The 21,703-nt window shown below is 36.5% G+C and overlaps 1 protein-coding gene across 6 annotated transcripts in view; it reads right to left on the reverse strand.

Annotated features, from left to right (window-relative positions):
* The window catches only part of TMTC3 (transmembrane O-mannosyltransferase targeting cadherins 3), a 50,941-nt gene that overhangs the window by 25,468 nt on the left and 3,770 nt on the right, over window positions 1-21,703 (reverse strand). For 4 of the 6 annotated variants that reach the window (XM_055586204.1, XM_055586226.1, XM_055586196.1 and 1 more), the window contains exons 2-6: window positions 13,171-13,387; window positions 10,075-10,293; window positions 8,684-8,783; window positions 8,366-8,481; window positions 7,743-7,915 (exon numbers count right to left, since the gene is read on the reverse strand). In XM_055586204.1, coding sequence (XP_055442179.1) covers window positions 7,743-7,915; window positions 8,366-8,481; window positions 8,684-8,783; window positions 10,075-10,293; window positions 13,171-13,368 — 806 coding nt within the window. In that variant the 5' untranslated portion in view covers window positions 13,369-13,387. Of the gene's footprint in view, window positions 1-7,742; window positions 7,916-8,365; window positions 8,482-8,683; window positions 8,784-10,074; window positions 10,294-13,170; window positions 13,388-18,422; window positions 18,489-21,703 lie in introns of those variants that run through there. The other 2 variants (XM_055586241.1, XM_055586234.1) reach the window with 2 other exon arrangements.

The following is a 21,703-nucleotide window of genomic DNA, read 5'->3' on the forward strand; positions in this document are numbered from 1 at the left end:
GAGTTCAAATTTCTTTATGAAATGTCTAGTTAAGAGGTATGATATTTATGAAGAACTGTTTGAGGGGCAAGCAGGTTACCTATTTCTAGTTTATTATGAAAATGATTCAGACAGGTATTCTATAATATTATGACATTCTGCAGAAATGCTTTTATTAAACTATGGCTTTCTGTTTCAACATCATGAGAAAAGTTTTGTACGATTCATTATTGCATGTGTTGTATGAATGCTTCTGAGAACACTAATTAATGTTTTCCTTTAAGAGATGTTTCTTTCATCACCAAATGCTAATGAAAATTATGTTTTCTAGAAAGAATTACTATGTTTTCTTTTGTCACAAACAGAGAAAACTAAATCACCTATGAGCTTTTTCTTTTTGATTTCTACAAAGCTAAAAACCAAATTCTAGTACAGAGTAGTAACTGCACAGCCCTATGGAACATTTTATTTGTGCTCTACTTAATACAAACTTATATCCTAGTTTATATAGGCCATGATATATTATTAGTATGTTTACTGCAAATTAAGTCAAATCATTTTTTAAAAGTATTATTTAAATTAATCATTTCAGATTTTTAATTCTTTACACTATGTTTTAAATTGTATTAACATATCTAAATTGTGTTAACATATAGTTGTTTAAATCTTCCCTGGTGGCTCAGATGGTAAAGAATCCGCCTGCAAGGTAGGTCCAATCCCTGGGTCAGGAAGATCCCCTGGAGAAGGGAATGGCCACCCACTCCCGAATTCTTGCCTGAATTCCACGGACAGAAGGGGCCTGTGAGCTACAGCCCATGGGGTCGCAAAGAGTTGGACACGACTGAATATCTCCTTCCTCTAATATAGTTGCTTAAAAACCCAATTCTCGTTTTAAAATGAGTAAGTCAAGGAAAAATCAACCTCTATCGCTTATTTGACTTGGTCTTCTTAAAAATATCAACTGGTTGAGAAAAATGAATTATTATTTGAACAAATAATATTTTCTAAACTTTCATGCTGTGCTAAGTCACTTCAGTCATGTCCTACTCTCTGCAACCCTATGGACTGAAGCCCTCCAGACTCCTCTGTCCTTGGGATTCTCCAGGCAAGAATACTGGAGTGGGTAGCCAATCCCTTCTCCAAAACTTTCATATTTCAATATATATATGTATGAAAAATACTAAATCTTGAAAGTCAGGATTTGAATTCTCAACATGACCAACAAAACTGAACACAAAACTTTTTCCTGTTATCCACTTTTCAGAGTTCATTTAGAAAAATTAACTATTTAGGATAAATTATTTGATAATCGAACTTTACTCAAAGAATACATGTCAAACCAAGTCTAATCATATTATAATCAACCTCATAGGATAACAGAATAAAATTTATATAACACAAGTACATACACACACATTTTAAAATGCTTATATTTGGAAAATACAGTGTTAAACATAACATACTCCATATACCCATCTACATATATATACAAAAAATAAATACATTCACACCTATAAGGCACATTGTCATATTATAGAACTAGAGAGGCAAAAGAGTTGATTCAAATTCCCTAAAACAAATGATAAACAGGAAACATTAAGGAGTGAAGAAGGAAATACAAAATATCTATCTACAATTCAATCTATTTTCCACACTATTATGCTTAAATGAACTTTTAATTTAGCATGGCTAGACTCAGAAGTAAAAATTCTGGAAGCAAAACGTTTAAATATTCTTTATAGAAAAAAATGCTATTAAGGATAATTATTATACAATTGAATAATACTCAAGACATAAAAGAACAATGCAATAATGCCATTTACACAACTCTGTGCGACCCCATAGATGGCAGCCCACTAGGCTCCTCTGTCCCTGGGATTCTCCAGGCAAGAATACTGGAGTGGGTTGCCATTTCCTTCTCCAATGCATGAAAGTAAAAAGTGAAAGTGAAGTTGCTCAGTCGTGCCCGAGTCTTAGCGACCCCATGGAATGGAGCCCACCAGGCTCCTCCGTCCATGGGATTTTCCAGGCAAGAGTACTGGAGTGGGGTGCCATTGCCTTCTCCAACATGGATAGATCTAGAGATTATCATACTTGGTGAAGTAAATTAGGTACAGAAAAACAAATATCAAATGATATCACTTACATGTAGAATCTAAAAGATGATACAAATGAACTTATTTACTAAACAGAAACAGACTCACAGACATAGAAAACACATATATGACTACCAAAGGGGAAAAGGTGAGGGAGGGATAAATTAGGAGCTTGGATATAACAGATATACCTTACTATATATAAAAGAGATAAACAAGGTCCTATTGCATAGCAAAGGCAACTATATTCAGTATCTTGTAATAACCTATAATGGAAAAATACTGGGATTTTGTTTAAAAAAAAAGTTCTTGCATGTAATGTCAGTCACTTGAATAAAACTATGAATAGGTAACTTTATAAATTTTCTTTTAAACTTTGGATGAGTGAGGTGAAATGGAAAAATGCGATGAGAACAGGAAAAAAAGATAAGAAGAATGTTAAAATTCAGTATAACTTTTGCTTCTAGCCTTAAATAAAAAAATAGAAAATTAAAACTTCCTTTAACATTCTAAGCATCGAGCAAAGACAGACAATGACACTTGATTGATAGGAAAAAAACAAACAAACAAAAATAAAAAAACAGATGAGGGGAGCCCTATCTAAAGAGTTTAGAACTTGGACAGAATTTTTAGTCTGTGTAGCAGCAAGAGAGAATCTGAGTGGAGACCATTTGTATCCCTAAATTGAGATGAAGCTGGGAGCCCTAGAAGTCCAGGGGGGTTAGAATTAGCAGGCAGAATACCAGGGAGAAGAAAACTGTTGAGAAAGAGAACTCATATCTGTAAAGGATTTCTCTCCAGTTTTCAGTACTATTGAGAACTGATTAGCATATATATACAAAGAAATACGTAAGGACAGTATAGTGGGTTGATTTCTGTTTCTCCAAAGTTTATGTCTACCCAAAACACCAGAATGTGACTTTATTAGCAAGTAGGTCTTTGTCAATTCAGTTATAGTTAAGATGAGGTCATAAAGGGTGGGCCCACTGTCTAATGAGGGCATGGTGACACACTCTAGCACTCTTCCCTGAAGAATCCCCATGGACAGAGGAGCCTGGCAAGCTGCAGTCTACGGGGCTGCAAAGAGTGGGACATGACTGTGCGACTAAACATAGCACAGCACCATCTAATGACTGATGTTCTTATACAAAGAAGAGAAAATACAGAGAAACACACAGGGGAAAAGGCTAGGCAAAGACGGAGCAGATTACAATGATACAGCAACATGCCAAGGAATGTCAAAGATTGCCAGCAACCGCCAGAAGCTAGGAAAGAGGCATAGAACAGATTCTTTCCCAGAGCCTTCAGAAGGAACCAACTGTGCCTGGCACCTTGATTTTTGGACTCTGGCCTCCAGCACTGTGAGAGAATAAATTCCTGCTCTTTAAGCCACTCAGTTTCTGGTAAATTGTTACAGCAGGTCTAGGAAAATACAGTTTGGAAAGTAGCTTCTGAAAGGATTAGATAAAACTCACAACTAGGAACAGTTCTTCAGCAGCCAGAGTGGAAATCCTCATAATGCAAAGTCTATCAAGTAGAGAAGTCAGAAGGGTCTTATGTCAGCAAAGGAGCAAAATTAGCCCTATCCTAAATGTTGCTATGCTTCCCAGGTGGCTCAGTGGCAAGAATCTTCCTGACAATGCAGAAGTGGGTTCAATCCTTGGGTAGGGAAGATACCCTGTAGAAGGAAGTGGTAACTCACTCCAGGATTCTGGCCTGAAAATCCTATGGACAGAGGAGCCTGGCAGGCTATAGTCCATGGGGTTGCAAAAAGAGCCAGACACGACTTAGCTATTAAACAACAACAAACACTGCTATGGTCTCCTAAAACAAAGCTTAAAAGCAAGACTTAAAGACGAAACATCTTTCAAATAACTTACATGCATCTGAGAACAATGGTCTACAATATTTTGAGGAATACATTAGGTAAAATCAGATACAGTACCTATTAGAAAAACTACCAAGCATGTGAAGAGGTAGAAAAATACAATCCATGAGGAGAAAAATTATTCAATCTAAACTGACCAGGAAATTACACAGATGATAAAATCAGTGGAAAAGGACATTAAAGTGCTAAAACAGTCAGAAACATGGAATACACACACACACACACAAACACACACACCTCAAACAGAAGTCAAATAGAGATGAAAATGTCTGAGATGAAAAATAAAAGAAATTAAGGACAGATTAGACATGCAGAAAAAAAATTAGTAAGCTTGAAGCTACAATGGAAGAAATTATCCAAAATGAAAATGGGAAAAATGGCTTTGGAGGGAAGAGGAATAAATACAGAGTAACAGTATTCCTTCAAGAAGCCTAAAATACATGTAATTGGTGTCCCAGAGGAAGAAGGGAGAGGAAAGAAAAAAATATTTCAAGAAGTTTATAACTGAAACAATTCTAAAATGTAATGAAGTAAGAGTTACATATTCTAAAAAGCTAAATTAACCTAAGCACAAGAAACATGAAGATAAAACAAACAGTAACTGAAAGCTTGCAACTTTTGGCCCTTTTCACCCAAACTGTGTTGTACGATAAGTCCTGAAGTTGCAATGTACGGCATCATGACTGTAGTTAACAATACTGTATCATATATTTGAAAGTTGCTAAGAGTGTAGATCTTAAAAGTTCTCATCAAAAGAAAAAAAAAACTTTTTGGTAATTATGTGTGGTGACAAACGTTGACTAAATTTATTATGGTAATCATTTGTGTGTGTATGTATAAGATTCATTATGTTGTACACTAATACAATGCTACATGTCAATTATGTCTCAATTAAAAAATACAGAGAAGAGAAACGATAAAGGGAAAGTATTAAAAGCAAGAATTGAAAAAAAAAGACATACTACATGCAGAAACATAAAGATAAGGATGAAAAGATTTTTCGTTTAACATAACACAAGCCACAGAATATAGAGTAATATTTTTAGATTAGTGAATGAAAACCAGCATTGTAGAATTCTACACTCAAGGAAAATATCTTTCAAAGACAAAGGTAAAATAAAGGTATTATGTATCAGATCAGATCAGATCAGTCGCTCAGTCGTGTCCGACTCTGTGACCCCATGAATCGCAGCATGCCAGGCCTCCCTGTCCATCACCAACTCCTGGAGTTCACTGAGACTCACGTCCATAGAGTCAGTGATGCCATCCAGCCATCTCATCTTCTGTCGTCCCCTTCTCCTCCTGCCCCAAATCCCTCCCAGCATCAGAGTCTTTTCCAATGAGTCAACTCTTCGCATGAGGTGGCCAAAGTACTGGAGTTTCAGCTTTAGCATCATTCCTTGCAAAGAAATCCCAGGGCTGATCTCCTTCAGAATGGACTGGTTAGATCTCCTTGCAGTTCAAGGGACTCTCAAGAGTCTTCTCCAACACCACAGTTCAAAAGCATCAATTCTTCGGCACTCAGCTTTCTTCACAGTCCAACTCTCAAATCCATACATGATCACAGGAAAAACCATAGCCTTGACTAGACGAACCTGTGTCGGCAAAGTAATGTCTCTGCTTTTGAATATGTTATCTAGGTTGGTCATAACTTTCCTTCCAAGGAGTAAGTGTCTTTTAATTTCATGGCTGCAGTCACCATCTGTAGTGATTTTGGAACCCCCAAAATAAAGTCTGACACTGTTTCCACTGTTTCCTCACCTATTTGCCATGAAGTGATGGGACCGGATGCCATGATCTTCGTTGTCTGAATGTTGAGCTTTAAGCCAACTTTTTCACTCTCCACTTTCATCAAGAGGCTTTTTAGTTCCTCTTCACTTTCTGCCATAAGGGTTGTGTCATCTGCATATCTGAGGTTATTGATATTTCTCCCAGCAAGCTTGATTCCAGCTTGTGCTTCTTCCAGTCCAGCGTTTATCATGTTGTACTCTGCATATAAGTTAAATAAGCAGGGTGACAATATACAGCTTTGACATACTCCTTTTCCTATTTGGAACCAGTCTGTTGTTCCATGCCCAGTTCTAACTGTTGCTTCCTGACCTGCATACAAATTTCTCAAGAGGCAGATCAGGTGGTCTGGTATTCCCATCTCTTGAAGAATTTTCCACAGTTTATTGTGATCCACACAGTCAAAGGCTTTGGCATAGTCAATAAAGGAGAAAGAGATGCTTTTCTGGAACTTTCTTGCTTTTTCCATGATCCAGTGGATGTTGGCAATTTGATCTCTGGTTCCTCTGCCTTTTCTAAAACCAGCTTGAACATCTGGAAGTTCACAGTTCACATATTGCTGAAGCCTGGCTTGGAGAATTTTGAGCATTACTTTACTAGTGTGTAAGATGAGTGCAACTGTGCGGCAGTTTGAGCATTCTTTGGCATTGCCTTTCTTTGGGATTGGAATGAAAACTGACCTTTCAAAAGCTTAAAGAATTCATCACCAGCGCAGTCCTACACAGTCAAGAAATGTCAAAGAAAGTCCTTCAGTCACAAGGAAAAATGGTACCAGATGAAAATCTTGATCTAACAAAGGAAGAACACTAGAAATGGTAACGCTACAGGGTAAAACAAAATTTTTTTTAAATTTAATCTCTTCCAAAGATAACTGTTTAAAGTAAAAATTAACAATGTATCGTGGGATTTATAATGTATACTCAATAAAAACATATACACATAGCACAAAGGCTATGTTATTATTTAAAATGTTTATATATAAACTTATTTATTGTATATGTATTTGTACTATATATACTGACATTTATAATTTATATACATACAATTATAATATTCCTTAAAGATAAATTGTGATAAACAAATGATGTAAACCAAAAAAACCCCTAAAGCAATCACTAAAAATACACAGGGAAGATTTATAGCTAATAGGCCAACAAGGAGATAAGAATGGAGTAATACAAAATATTCAATTCAAAACACAGAAAAAATGGAACAAAGAACAGATGAGACAAAGAGAAAACAATTAGCAAGATGGTAGATTTACAACAAACTGTATCAGACAGCTGAACCTACCATTTAAAACACAGATTATCTGACCAAACAAAAAAGGAAGACCCAACTATATGTAGCCTATAAAAAAATCTACTTTAAATATAAAGATATAGATAGAATTAAGAGGTAAAGAGATGAAAAAAGATAAACCGTTTATCACTAACAAAAGACAGCTGGAGTAGTTAATATAAGGAAAAGTGAATTTCTTAGTAAAGACTATTAGCAGGGATAAAGAAGCTCATTTAATAATGATAAAAGGATCAATGCATCAAGAGGACATTAAAATCCTAAATATTGATATTATGTAGTTTTACAATAAATACAGGAAGCAAAAATTGTCAGAACTGAGGAGAGATAGACAAATCAGTCAGTTTGTAACTCTGATCAGTTACAGTCAGAGATTTCAACATCCTTTTCTCAATAATTAATAGAGCAAGTAGACAAAAATGACTAAGGATATGGAAGACTTAACACTTAACCAACTGGGGGATCATTATCTTGACTGATGCTTCCAAGAGTGTACATGTATGTCAAAACATATTAATCTGAACATTTTAAATACATGAGGATTCTTAAAAAGTATAAATTATAACTCAATAAAGCTGTTAAAAAACCTTAATGCAAATCAAAGACTTTCTGGAACATTTGCAATCACTTAAATCACTTAAAACTCATAGTTAAAAAAAAGGAAAAAAACAAAAAGAACCAGAATGTCATACCTCGTGAACACTGGAAGTTGCGACTGAATAACCTGGACTCTAATCACAACAAGCAACAGGGTACTGAACATCAAGACAATGAGTTTTATTAGTGTCTGCAGCATAGAAAATGGAATACTACCCTTTCCACGAAGAAACTGTCCAGCAGTAGTACATAACAATGGCAAAGTATACTAGAAAAAGAAAAAAATTTAAGTAAAAAATAGCAATTTACTGTAATGTTTTCAACAACTGTACTTTCTAATTGCAAGATTAAATAAAAATTGACTATAATTATAATATCAGCATGGAACTGGTGGAACTGATAATGAATAAAACTGAGCCCCACAGTCTTCTCCAATAATGAATTACACTATACAGTATTACTGGGTGCTTTCCCAAACTGCCCAAGAGTTCCTTTACTGAAACTTAAAAATCTGTCCTTAAAAAACTGAAGGTGTAATATAAAATGTTAAGTAATATTCAGTGGGTATGAAGGCAAAACATGCTTGTTTTTTGCAAATTTTTGCTAAATATTATTGGTAAAGCAATTTATATGATGATACATTTAGAAAATAAATTCATTAGAATTTGATTCAAATAGTATAAAAGACAGCAACAAGAAAATTTATATTTCTCCTTACCCCTTGGGCAATAAATACTTCATATACACAGCAAATTCCCACAACTGTTATTCCTTGTTCTTTACACAGTGTTGCAACAGCCACTAAAAAAACTGTCAATGCAATTGGAGTCCACACTACAATTTAGGAACAGAAAAATATAAAAACACACAAAAACAATTTTATAATATCATAAAAGAATAAGACAATTAGATATTACTGAAAAACTTCAAATGTTGTAAGCAATTTCTGCTTTATATATTCAAAACAATACATTAATATATATAATTTGATTGAGTTTTACAGCTAAAGGAAAAGTATTGAATATTAGACATTTACCTATGGAATTATCTGGTCCTTTTGATTTAGTATATGACAAAAATGCAGCTAGAAAAAAGATAGATGACAGAAGTTCTGCTCTTCCTACAACACCTGTTACCTAGAAAAGGAAAGGCAGGGAGGTCCATATTAATGAAAAGCATTTTGAAATTTTAACTATATATAATTGCAACAGTAGTTTAATTAGAAATTAAGCTGCTGTAACTTATCAAGTGCACATTTCTGTTTTATAGGCATTCCTTGAGTGCCCTCATGTGGTGAATTTGTGTATCTTACATAAAGATATATTCATCAGTAACTTTTATTATTTTAACTATCAATAATTATAGACTCCGAGGAAGTTGCAGAAATAGTACAGAGAGGCCCTGTTTACCCTTTACCCAGCTTCCTTCAATAGTAACATCTTACAAAATTATATAGTATACCATCCAGACTTAGTTCTAAATTTTTTTTAAATACAAGTGTTCTTAAAATATAAGTATATAATAAACTCAATACATTGCATCATATCTCACAAATAAAACCTGAAAAGTTTAAAAAGATAATACACTTTAAAATACCCTTTTAAACTCAAAAAAAAATTAAATATAAGATCCCCCCCAAACTCCCTTTAAAGTGTTCTGAACTCACTGTAAAACTTAAAACAACCTAGCATCTTTGCAGATGTATAGAAAAATGTTCAGTTAGATACCAAAAGGTTCAGGATATTGGGAGAGACACACAACGCCCCTGCAACACACAAACACAACTCTGCAAAGTTTAAACACACAGACTATTGTTTCAAACTAAGAGCTTGTAATAAAACAACTGAATAGAGTCCTCCTTGCTCTGCTGAGAGGCAATTTTGGAGTCTCAAGATTATGGAATTAAGTAAGGTTATAATTTGAATATGTGTTGGTCATAAGCATACTGGCAATAGTAGAGACAGTGCACAATTTTTAAACTCATGGTAACAAATAATATGAAATTACTGAACATCATTTGTTAGGATGTCTGCTTATATTTGCATGTATTTTGATACATTTTCATGCCTTACATAAGTTTTTCTTATTATTTTCTGTCCTTTGAAACACAAAAAAAGCCAAGTTGACAAATACTTAAAATCTTTATTCACAAAAAAAAATTTAGCAAAGAAAAGAGCTGTATTCATTTATATTTTACATTGCTAAAGTTGAATAATTACACATTAAATGTTTATGTTTCAAAAATTGTTTTACATTGAAAAATTTTACACAATAGGAAAGCTACATTCTGTGCACTAGGAAGGTAAGACACTGTACCAAATTAAGGAGTCTTTAAATACTTGAAGTCACGGTTAATTTTTTTTTCCTTAAAAACATATACCATCATAGTCATGTGTAGAAATAATGCAAAAAATAAATTTTACTTACTGCTTCTGTGTGTATTGGGTGCACTGCAAAAAGTAAAGAGGCAATCATACTACTCTGGTTATTCAGAAAAAGTCTGCAGACTTTAAGAAATATCACACTAACCACAGCATGAAAAATCATATTTAGGAGATGATATGACATTGGTGTTAGTTCACTGAACAGATAATTTAAGCGAAATGTCAATACTGTTAAGGGACGGTAAGACTTGTGGCTTCTCTCCTATAAGGAAAAAAACAATCATTGATTATTAAAGTATCCTGGTTCTTCTGGATACATAAACTAATCACTGCTTTTACTACTAAAGAATCTACATTTGGCTGAGAAATAACAAATAATAAAAGTCTCAAGAATAACATAAATATAAAACATAGCTTTACGTGGGTTTTTTTGTGTGTTTGTGTGTGTTTTCCTACTTTCTTTGTCCAAAAACAAGGCAATTTCCTCTTTGATATACAGTTGAGTTCAGTTCAGTTGCTCAGTTGTGTCTGACTCTGGACTGCAGCATGCCAGGCTTCCCTGCCCATTACCTACTCCTGGAGCTTGTTCAAACTTATGTCTATTGAGTTGGTGATGCCACACACACACACACACACACATATATATATACACACACTGATATATAGTAATCAAAGAACAGAAGAAAAACATTTGACTACTAATTCAATACACAGATTAAGAAAATAGGTTAATAGTGGCATTAATCAAATTGTAGTACAGGATTTCCCTCCAAAGCCTGTTTCCCAAACTATTACCAAAAAGCATTCATGTAACTGCTGGCTAGATTTTCAAAAGGAAACATAAGAATAGAATGATCACCCAGTGCCATTTAAATAACAATGACTCAAAAAGGTTGCCTAGTTGTCTCATGAAAAAACACCTCCAATAATGTATAAACCTGAATATATTAAACCAAAAATTCCTAAGTACCACACAGGGAGTGATATAAGAGAAAAACTTTCTTAAAGAATAGACACCTTTGCTATTGTGGTCTCTACTTGTAGCAGATAAAATTTTATGTTAGGTACTGAATTTCTTTATAAACTAAAAGTTACATTTAACAAGAAATATTTTTACTCTAAGACAAAATCAAAGCAGATTAAGAATAAAACACACAAGTTAAAAAGATACAAAATATTATCCTAGTCATTTTTTTGTAATTTTATATAAGGAATCCACACTCACATTCCTTGCTCTCCTACATCTACTGTATTTCACTGTAACTCTGTTTTATATCTATAGACTTAAGCCTGCTCATCCCTAACAGGGAACAGTGGGAAGCACAAGAACCAAACATTTCTTATTTTGAAATTAGTAGCACTTTAATATCTCCGTCTGTACTGACTACATACAACATGAGTGCTACCTACCTCGAATGTTTTTCTCTTTCTTGCCTAATTCCTGTACATCCTTCAGGTTTCACCTCAAACATACAGAAATGTTTTTAAGGCAATGTACTGAACTGAGATCACTTATACCAGAAAGCACCTTTAAGGTCAAACTCTAATATCATGATTAAACCACAGTACATATTAGCATAATTTGGGGACAGAGGGTATGGGTACAGGGGAATGAATTATCTAGAAAATAATGTGGTATTTATCAAGAAAATAATATCATGACAGAACCATATTTTTCCCTTGTTATCAAAAGACGTTTCTTCTAAAGGTTAGAACTGGGTGAGAACAGAAAGGCTGCAGGAAAATAAATGACCTGCTTCTTTAGTAAGAAAAAAAATACTTGTTTGTGACTAAAAGAATGAAAGATGCCATACCCCTTCTTGAGAAGTTTCCAAGTTTGGAGAACTTGGAAAGGGGCCATGAATGACAAATGACAAAAAGAGTGTTACATGCTATGTTTCAACAACTATGTGCTACATATTACAGACAATTAATGAATCCTCAGAGTTTATTCTTTTATAGATCAGGAAAATACCTCATTACCTAAAAGCTGTGTCCCCACCTACTTCACACAGCTTTTATATCAGAAAACTAAAATTAGAATCTAGTCTATATGATCCTAAGCTGACAGGTGTTTGGTCCTTAATAGTTTAACACTGACCTTCAAAATAAAGTTACTAGCACAGGAAAAATACCTTCATAAAAACAACCTAAACTTTTGGGTTCTCAGTATAAAATCAAAATAATTATTAGATATGAGATATGGCACAAATTAAAAATTTTAATAAATCATTTTTCTCTGCAGAAAAATAATATGTGTACTTTGCATTTTTACTCAATCTGTAATGAAGCTATATAATTTTTAAATGGTTAATGCTTAGTTGCTCAGTTGTGTCCGACTCTTTGCAACCCCATGGACTGTAGCCCACTGTGCTCCTCTGTCCATGGGGATTCTCCAGGCAAGAATATTGGAGTGGGTTGCCATGCCCTCCTCCAGAGGATCCTCCCAACTTAAGGATCAATCCCAGGTATCCCACATTACAGGCGGATTCTTTACCAACTGAGCCACTAGGGAAGTCCTTTTAAATGGTTAAATATACCACAAACAGTTATCTCCTTTGCTTGACTCATAAGAAAGAAAAAAGAAATGAAGTCAGCAAGAAATAGTTATGTATTGCCCTTATTGTCAGAGAAGGCAATGGCACCCCACTCCAGTACTCTTGCCTGGAAAATCCCATGGGTGGAGGAGCCTGGTAGGCTGCAGTCCATGGGGTTGTGAAGAATCGGACACGACTGAGCAACTTCACTTTCACTTTTCACTTTCATGCATTGGAGGAGGAAATGGCAACCCACTCCAGTGTTCTTGCCTGGAGAATCCCAGGGATGGAGAAGACTGGTGGGCTGCCGTCTATGGGGTTGCACAGAGTCGGACACGACTGAAGCGACTGAGCAGCAGCAGCAGCCCTTATTGTTCTCCTAATACATTTGGTTTTTACACACATATATTAGTTTTAAAACATTTAAGCCAAGATACACAATCAAGGAAAGTATCAGGTACTACTTTAAAAAAAATAATCACATTTTCCACTTCCTATCTAATTTATTACAAATATTCATGTCTTATATGAAATATTTGAGGAAAAACTAAACTACTAAAACATTTTAAAATCTGAGATACATATAAGTAATTCATACTTACTTCAGACATAGGGGTCCCCCAGAAATCATTCTGAAATAAAGTTTTTAAAGGTGTAGATGGATGCAGGTCTTTATTATCCAGTATTGCTGAAACATCGTCAAAAACAAAACCACAAAACAGGCTGTTCCAATAGCAAACAGCAACCACACCAACTATTAAGGTTACTTCTTTGAGGTTAATATCAGCCATCTTTTCCATAAGCACTTGTGAACCGGATCTGGGGAAAAGAACATGAAGATACAATGAAAGAGTGAAGTTGCTCAGTCCTGTGCGACTGTTTGCTATCCGATGGACTGTAGCCTACCAGGCTCCTCCATACATGGAATTTTCCAGGCAAGAGTACTAGAGTGGGTTGCCACTTTCTTCTCCAGGAGGATCTTCCTGACCCAGGGATCAAACTCAGGTCTCCTGCATTGCAGGCAAATGCTTTATCCTCTGAGGCACAAGGGAAGCCCAAAATGAAATAAACAACATTTTTTTTTTTTTTTTAATAAGTGCAGCCATGAAATTAAAAGACGCTTACCCCTTGGAAGAAAAGTTATGACCAACCTAGATAGCATATTGAAAAGCAGAGACATTACTTTGCCAACAAAGGTCCGTCTAGTCAAGGCTATGGTTTTTCCAGTGGTCATGTATGGATGTGAGAGTTGGACTGTGAAGAAAGCTGAGCACCAAAGAATTGATGTTTTTGAACTGTGGTATTGGGGAAGACTCGAGAGTCCCTTGGACTGCAAGGAGATCCAACCAGTCCATTCTGAAGGAGATCAGCCCTGGGATTTCTTTGCAAGGAATGATGCTAAAGCTGAAACTCCAGTACTTTGGCCATCTCATGCGAAGAGTTGACTCATTGGAAAAGACTCTGATGCTGGGAGGGATTGGGGGCAGGAGGAGAAGGGGACGACAGAGGATGAGATGGCTGGATGAGATGGCATCATTGACTCGATGGACGTGAGTCTGAGTGAACTCTGGGAGTTGGTGATGGACAGGGAGGCCTGGCATGCTGCGATTCATGGGGTAGCAAAGAGTCAGACACGACTGAGCAACTGAACCGAACAGTTTTAATAGAAGGACAATAAGTAAAATAAAGACAGCATGTTAATTCTCACAGAGAATTAATTCTTTAAAACTGTTCAAAAACCATCCACCTAAGAAGCATTAGTAGACCACCTCTCCATATTCCGAAGGTAGAAGGAAATGGCAACCCACTCTAGTACTCTTGCCTGGAAAATTCCTTGGATGGAGGAGCCTGGTAGGCTACAGTCCATGGAGCTGCAAAGAGTCAGACAGGACTGAGAACTTCACTCACTCATTCTCTTTCATGTGTGTTTTCATACCTCTATTACAGTTCTTTATCACATTAATCAATCTTTAAGCCTATCTCTTTAGCTAACTTTAACCTTCCCTGGTGGCTCAGAAGTTAAAGACTCTGCCTGGAATGCAGGAGACCTGGGTTTTATCCCTGAGTCGGGAAGATCCCCTGGATAAGGAAATGGCACCCCACTCCAGTACTCTTGCCTGGAGAATCCCACGGAGGGAGGAGCCTGGTAGGCTACACTCCATGGGGTCACAAAGAGTCAGACATGACTGAGTGACTTCACGTTCATGTTCTTTAGCTAACTAGATAGTTAACTTCTTCAGCTGTCATAGGTCAGGTTACCTGGGAAACAAAGATAACTAAAGAAAACCTGGTATATGTCCCAGCAGGATCTAAATGAATCCTTGTGGGAAAACAAATACATACTTAAAAAGACACTGATCATGGGTTTTCTAAAATGTAGATAAATCTCACGTTTTAGTACCTTATGAATCTGAAGATCAACTATTACTTAAGTCAAGAGTCCAAAATTGTAGCCTGAAGCCTTGCTCAGATTGATCAAGTCTTTTTAAAACGTCTGTCTGAATGCCTTTAAGCTCACTGTGTACTAGCCGGTTTACTACAGCTCCATTATTTCTCACTGAGGTTGAGTTATTTGATGGATTTATGTTATCTGGTTGGCCCCTGGGGTATAGAAGCAGTTTATGATCCAGATATAAACCACTGTTTTCTTTTTTCCCAATGTAACAAAAGCCTTTAATCTACAGACTGGCCTTCATTCAAACATGACAATGCATAATTTAAGTTATTGCTTTAAAAAGAATCCAGTGAAACAATGTTTATAGAGGAGAAAGAACTATATGAACTGGAGGTTACCGAAGAAACAACCCTATTATAAAAATAAGGATGCTGATGATTTACTTTTCTAGCTTGAGTAGTGTCATTAGCATAACTTTAGTTTATCACTTGTGGAGGGAACCCTCCCCAAATATGTAAACCATCTTAACCTGTGAATATGTTCAGTTCAGTTCAGTCACTCAGTCGTGTCTGACTCTGCGACCCCATGAATCGCAGCACACCAGGCCTCCCTGTCCATCACCAACTCCCGGAGTTCACTGAGACTCACGTCCATCGAGTCAGTGATGCCATCCAGCCATCTCATCCTCTGTCGTCCCCTTCTCCTCCTGCCCCCAATCCCTCCCAGCATCAGAGTCTTTTCCAATGAGTCAACTCTTCGCATGAGGTGGCCAAAGTACTGGAGTTTCAGCTTTAGCTGAAAGAACACCCAGGGCTGATGTCCTTCAGAATGGACTGGTTACCTTATAGCAAAATAGACTTCACAGGTGTGACTATATTTAGGATTTTGAGATGAGGATATTGTCCTGGACCATCTAGGTGGGCCAATTCAATGAAAAGAAACCTCACAAGTGAATGAGGGACACAGGAGTCAAAAAAAAAAAAAGCAGAGGTCAGAGTGATATGATGGTTAGCTGGGGGCCACAAGTACAATGGCAGAAGCTGGAACAGGCAAAGAAACACATTATTCATTAGAGTTCCTCAAAGGACTACAGCCCTGTTGAGGACTTCTGACTTCCAGACCTGTAAAATAATGAATCTGTTATTTTAAGCTACCACATTGTGGCATGTGCTAGAGTAGGAACAGGAAATTAATGTATCATTCACAGAGCCAGAAGATCTGGAACCTAAGATAAATCTGTAGGAGTTCTAGAAAGATCAGAGAAGAACAAGAGACTTCAAATCATATGTAAGATTTGTATAAAAATGCATACACAGAGCCTAAGAGAAGGTATTAAATTATTTTAGAGTTAAGAAAAATTTAGAAAACATTAAACTTTTTAAGTGCTGCATGCAATATGCCAGCAAATTTGGAAAACTCAACAGTGGCCACAGGACTGGGAAAGGTCAGTTTTCATTCCAATCACAAAGAAAGGCAATGCCAAAGAATGCTCAAACTACTGCACAATTGCACTCATCTCACACGCTAGTAAAGTAATGCTCAAAATTCTCCAAGCCAGGCTTCAAAACTATGTGAATTGTGAACTTCCAGATGTTCAAGCTGTATTTAGAAAAGGCAGAAGAACCGGAGATCAAATTGCCAACATCCTCTGGATCATCAAAAAAGCAAGAGAGTTTCAGAAAAACATCTTCTGCTTTATTGACTATGCCAAAGCCTTTTGACTGTATGGACCACAACAGACTGTGAAAACTTCATCAAGAGATGGGAATACCAGATCACCTGACCTGCCTCTTGAGAAATCTGTATGCAGGTCACGAAGCAACAGTTAGAACTGCACATGGAACAACAGACTGGTTCCAAATCAGGAGAGGAGTACATTAAGGCTGTATATTGTCATCCTGCTTATTTAACTTATATGCAGAGTACATCATGAGAAATGCTGGGCTGGATGAAGCACAAGCTGGAATCAAGATTGCCAAGAGAAATATCAACAACTTCAGATATGCAGATGATATCACACTTAGGGCAGAAACCAAAGAAGAACTAAAGAGCCTCTTGATGAAAGTGAAAGAGGAGACTAAAAAAGTTGGCTTAAAACTCAAAGCTCAGAAAACGAAGATCATGGCATTTGGTCCCATCACTTCATGGGAAATAGATGGGGAAACAATGGAAACAGTGACAGACTTTTATTTTGGGGGGCTCCAAAATCACTGAGATGGCTGGATGGCATCACTGACTCGATGGATGTGAGTTTGAGTGAACCCCGGGAGATGGTGATGGACAGGGAGGCCTGGCGTGCTGCGATTCATGGGGTCGCAAAGAATCGGATACAACTGAGCAACTGAACTGAACTGAAAATCACTGCAGATGGTGACTGCAGCCATGAAATTAAAAGACGCTTACTCCTTGGAAGGAAATTATGACCAACCTAGACAGTTTATTAAAAAGTAGAGACATGACCTTGCCAACAAAGGCCTGTCTAATCAAAGCTATGGTTTTTCCAGTAGTCATATATGGATGTGAGAGTTGGACTATAAAGAAATTTGAGTGCCAAAGAATTAGTGCTTTTGAACTGTGGTGTTGGAGAAGACTCTTGAGAGTCCCTTGGATTTCAAGGAGATCCAACCAGTCCATCCTAAAGGAAATCAGTCCTGAATATTGATTGGAAGGACTGATGTTGAAGCTGAAACTCCAATAGTTTGGCCACCTGATGCAAAGAATTGACTCATTGGAAAAGACCCTGATGCTGAGAAAGATTGAAGGCGAGAGGAGAAGGGGACGACTGAGGATGAGATGGTTGGATGGCATCACCGACTCAATGGACATGAGTTTGAGTAAACTCCAGGAGTCGGTGATTGATAGCGAGGCCTGGAGTGCTGCAGTCCATGGGGTTGCAAAGAGTTGGACACAACTGAGGAACTGAACTGACTGACTGACACTTTTTAAAGACATGCTAAATTGAAACCAGCACATCAGAAAGGTAATTAGCTGTACCTTTTGAAGATGTATAGAAAAATTATTGAAGGGTTTATCTTGAATCCAGAAGCAATTTAGCATATCTAAATGGTATGGACTTGTATACACCTATTATCATGACAGAGTTGATACTGCTTATTTAAAGAGTAGAGAGATCTGCTTAGTTCCTTCTCAATCACACTAAAATAACAGTTGTTACTTCTTAGAAAAGGAAGGCTATAAATTCACAAGGATAAAGACAACTGGAGAGGAGATCTCAGAACATTTTGGAAGCTAAAAAGGCCAAAAGGATTCCTAAATGACTCAACAAAGCTCAGGAAAGTGAATCCTTAACTGAAGGGGGGAAAGCTGGAAAATTTTCTGCACCCCTTACAGCACCAATCTCAAAAACTGGTGCAAAGGAACTCAAGAAGTAGGGTGAGGAACAGATGGATTTGTTAAAGTTTAGACCCCTCTCTCACTGCATAGAGTCAAGTAACTTACCCGCCTACATCAAGGCAGAAGACTGGAGAATTTCTCTCTGGAGCAGGTGAAACAGAGTGTCTGCTACTGGAGATAATAGAAAGGACACAGCGTACCGAAAATGAGAGTTAAGTTAAAAGTACATACTTTTAAACCCTCAAGCTATCTTCTACCATTTGAACCCAGAATCCCTGTACAAAAAGAGAGGGTACTAAAACCTTCAGAAAGAAATAAGGCAGGTTCCTATACCAAAGGTCAGAATCCAATTAAACCCCTTTTCTTCACCAACAATACTAGCAGCCAGAGAAAAAAATCCAGAAAACAAAAAGGAAATAATGCTTCAAATTTCTGCTGGATAATCATTTCCAAATTAAAATTTTATTTTAATAAAGTCTAATTTCCCAAGTAGGAAAGCAGAATAAAAATACTGTAAAACATTCATCAAGATCTCAAAAACGTACCTCCAACAATTCTCCTCTCAGGAAACTAATAGAAGACTTACTCCAATAACACGAGGGAGTAAGAAACACAAAGACAGGGAAATCAGGAGACAGGGAATCAAGCACAAGAGAGTAACAAAGGAAATACCCAAACTACAGCCGTTCAAGCAGTAATACCCAGGCAACAATAGAATAGGTCAGCAGGCTACTGAATGACAGTCTCAAGAAGATATAATTCACAGAATACTCGATGCGTTTAAACATAGAGTGAAGAATGATTTTACTTTAAAATCATGTGTGTCTCTAATTCAGAAAAACAAAACAACTCAAGACATTCACCATCAGGTAGTGCAAATCAAGCCTTGTGTATGGGGTCAGAAACCTCTCAGGTCGCTGACCAGGTAACACTTGGGGTGACAAACTGCTGCCTGGCTGTATGTTTTCACATAAAGAAAGTTTAAAACTAACAGAAAAAATAAGCAAATTAAACCGATGGTTTTAATACTTTGAAATTATATGCGGGAATAATATGCATTTGATTTTTAGAGTACTTATAATGTTGAAGAGCATTTAATATATATACTAGAAATTCTGATATACTAGCTTCAAAACTGTAAGTTAAAATACAATATTATGTAAAATATATAACATCAGTCAGTCAATTCAGTTCAGTCGCTTAGTCGTGTCCGACTCTTTGCGCCCCATGAATTGCAGCACGCCAGGCCTCCCTGTCCATAATATTAAATTATTGACCATGCAATTTCTGGATTTAAGACTTTTAGTTGAAAAGTATAAGAATTTATAGCCAAGTTTACAAATATTGAAATTTTTGTAAGACCAAGGGAGTTGCCATAGTTTTAAGTATAGTTTTCTAGCTTTATAGAAGTTTAAATTTTGAGAAAGTTTTGCTTGTTAAGTCAGGCATCTGAAGTCCCTGAATAAAAATGAAAATATGAAAATTACAAATGCAGCTTTAAATTAGGCAAATCAAGCTTTAAATGTAGCTAAGAGCATTTAGTCCTTTCTACTTCTTGTAGTCATATTCTTCAATAGGTTAACCTGAACTTTAAATAGTACTGTCAGGAAAGCCAGATGGTAAGTCCCAATGCACATGCTCTTTTCAAGTTCTTGCATACTGCAAATATTTATTTATTTATTTTTTTACTATCAATCAAGCAAGGTAAACCCAGAAACAATGTGGGAGAGGTTATAAAGGGTCAAGACAATAGAATTTTTGAAGATTCTCTAAGGAAGCATATTATGAGAGAAAGGGAGGAGAGCTACTTCTCATATATGTCCTGAGTTCAGTTTTGGAGTCATCTTGGGTTTTGTCCAAAAGAGTCACCTGCAAGGGAAGAGGTTAGGGCAAAGGGAGAGGGTTACATAAGGACATAGAGAGAGGGCAGCGAGATTCACTTTACTGTAACAATGTAACACATCCCTGTTGAATGTTAGTTGTAGGAGTGCTATAGACTGGATGTTTGTGTGTCTCCCCCACCCATAAATTCATGTTAAATCCTAATGCCCCATGTTATTTGGAGGAGGGGGCCTTGGGGAGGTGATCAGGTTATGAGGGTGGAGCTTCATATTATTATAAGGGCATTAATCCTATTAATGGATTTGAGAGATCCAGTGCCCCTTCTGCCATGTGAGGACACTGTGAAAAGATGCCTGCTATGAACCAGATCCTCACTAGATACTGAATCTGCTATGCCTTGATTTTGGATTTCTCAAGTCTTCAGAATTGTGAGCAATTCCTATTGCTTATAAACCACCGAATCTACAGTATTCTGTTGGCAGCACAAACAGACCAAAGGGAACTTCCAGTTCTTTTCCTAGGCACAAAAGCATATTCACACAGATGCACAGTGTGAGTGGATGGAAAGACTGACTGGCTTACCAAATGCGGTGTCACTATATGCAAAGAATCCAAATGCAACTGACCACTCATAAGCACATTATGAACATAGAAAACAATGTAATTCCTTCAAAATTGTACTGAGTGCTTACTCTTCCATACCCCGACAATACAATCATGGAAAAAAGAAATCTATAGGACTATTTTATGAAATATTTATATTATATAAAATCTGGGAGTATTTAGCCTGGAGAGGAACGTCGTCTCAGCTCAGTAATTTCATGATTATATCTTCTTCAAAAGTAAAACTTTGGCTTGCATGGTCTGTATTCACACTGACTGCTACTAATCTTTCCAGTCTCCTCATGTTGAAAGAAGACAAGTGTTTGCTTGCTGCACACTGATTCCTCTCCATGAGTGCAAGGCAAAACAAAACATTTTCTGTACACAGTAGAGACTAAATTTTTCAACACCATGCTTTATGTTAGAAACTGGAACAGTAAGTCACTATTCCTTTTCTTGATAAGGCAGCATAAAAGGGATGGAAATTACATCTAGAATGCAGGTTGGTTGGTACAGAGAACAGAAGTATCAATTATAAAAGGCAAGCCTTTCTTGTGAAATGATTCTGGGAAGATAAAACTGCTCATAAAACCAAAGAGATGAAAGAAGGCAGATTTAGGCAAGTGCTCCTATAGTAAAGACATTTATAAAATTGTCAGATAAATCCCTTCTCTTGGTGAAAATTGAGTGATTTAGAAAACTACACGAAGAATAATAGTGGGTTTTAGAGATTTTCCTCAAAATTATACACAGGAAGTGACTGAACTAGAACCTGAGTTAAATTTCTTTGTCCACAGTTAAGTACAAACATACTACAGTGCATTAGAGCCTAGACCTTAGTTAAGTCATTTCCTACTGCATCCCCAGTGTCTAGCAGAGTGAATAAGCCCTAAAATACTGTTAGAATGAGTAAAGTGTATTAAAAAGTAGAGACATCACTT

The sequence above is a fragment of the Bubalus kerabau genome, chromosome 1 (assembly GCF_029407905.1).
Source record: "Bubalus kerabau isolate K-KA32 ecotype Philippines breed swamp buffalo chromosome 1, PCC_UOA_SB_1v2, whole genome shotgun sequence".
Taxonomy (NCBI): Eukaryota; Metazoa; Chordata; class Mammalia; order Artiodactyla; family Bovidae; genus Bubalus; species Bubalus kerabau.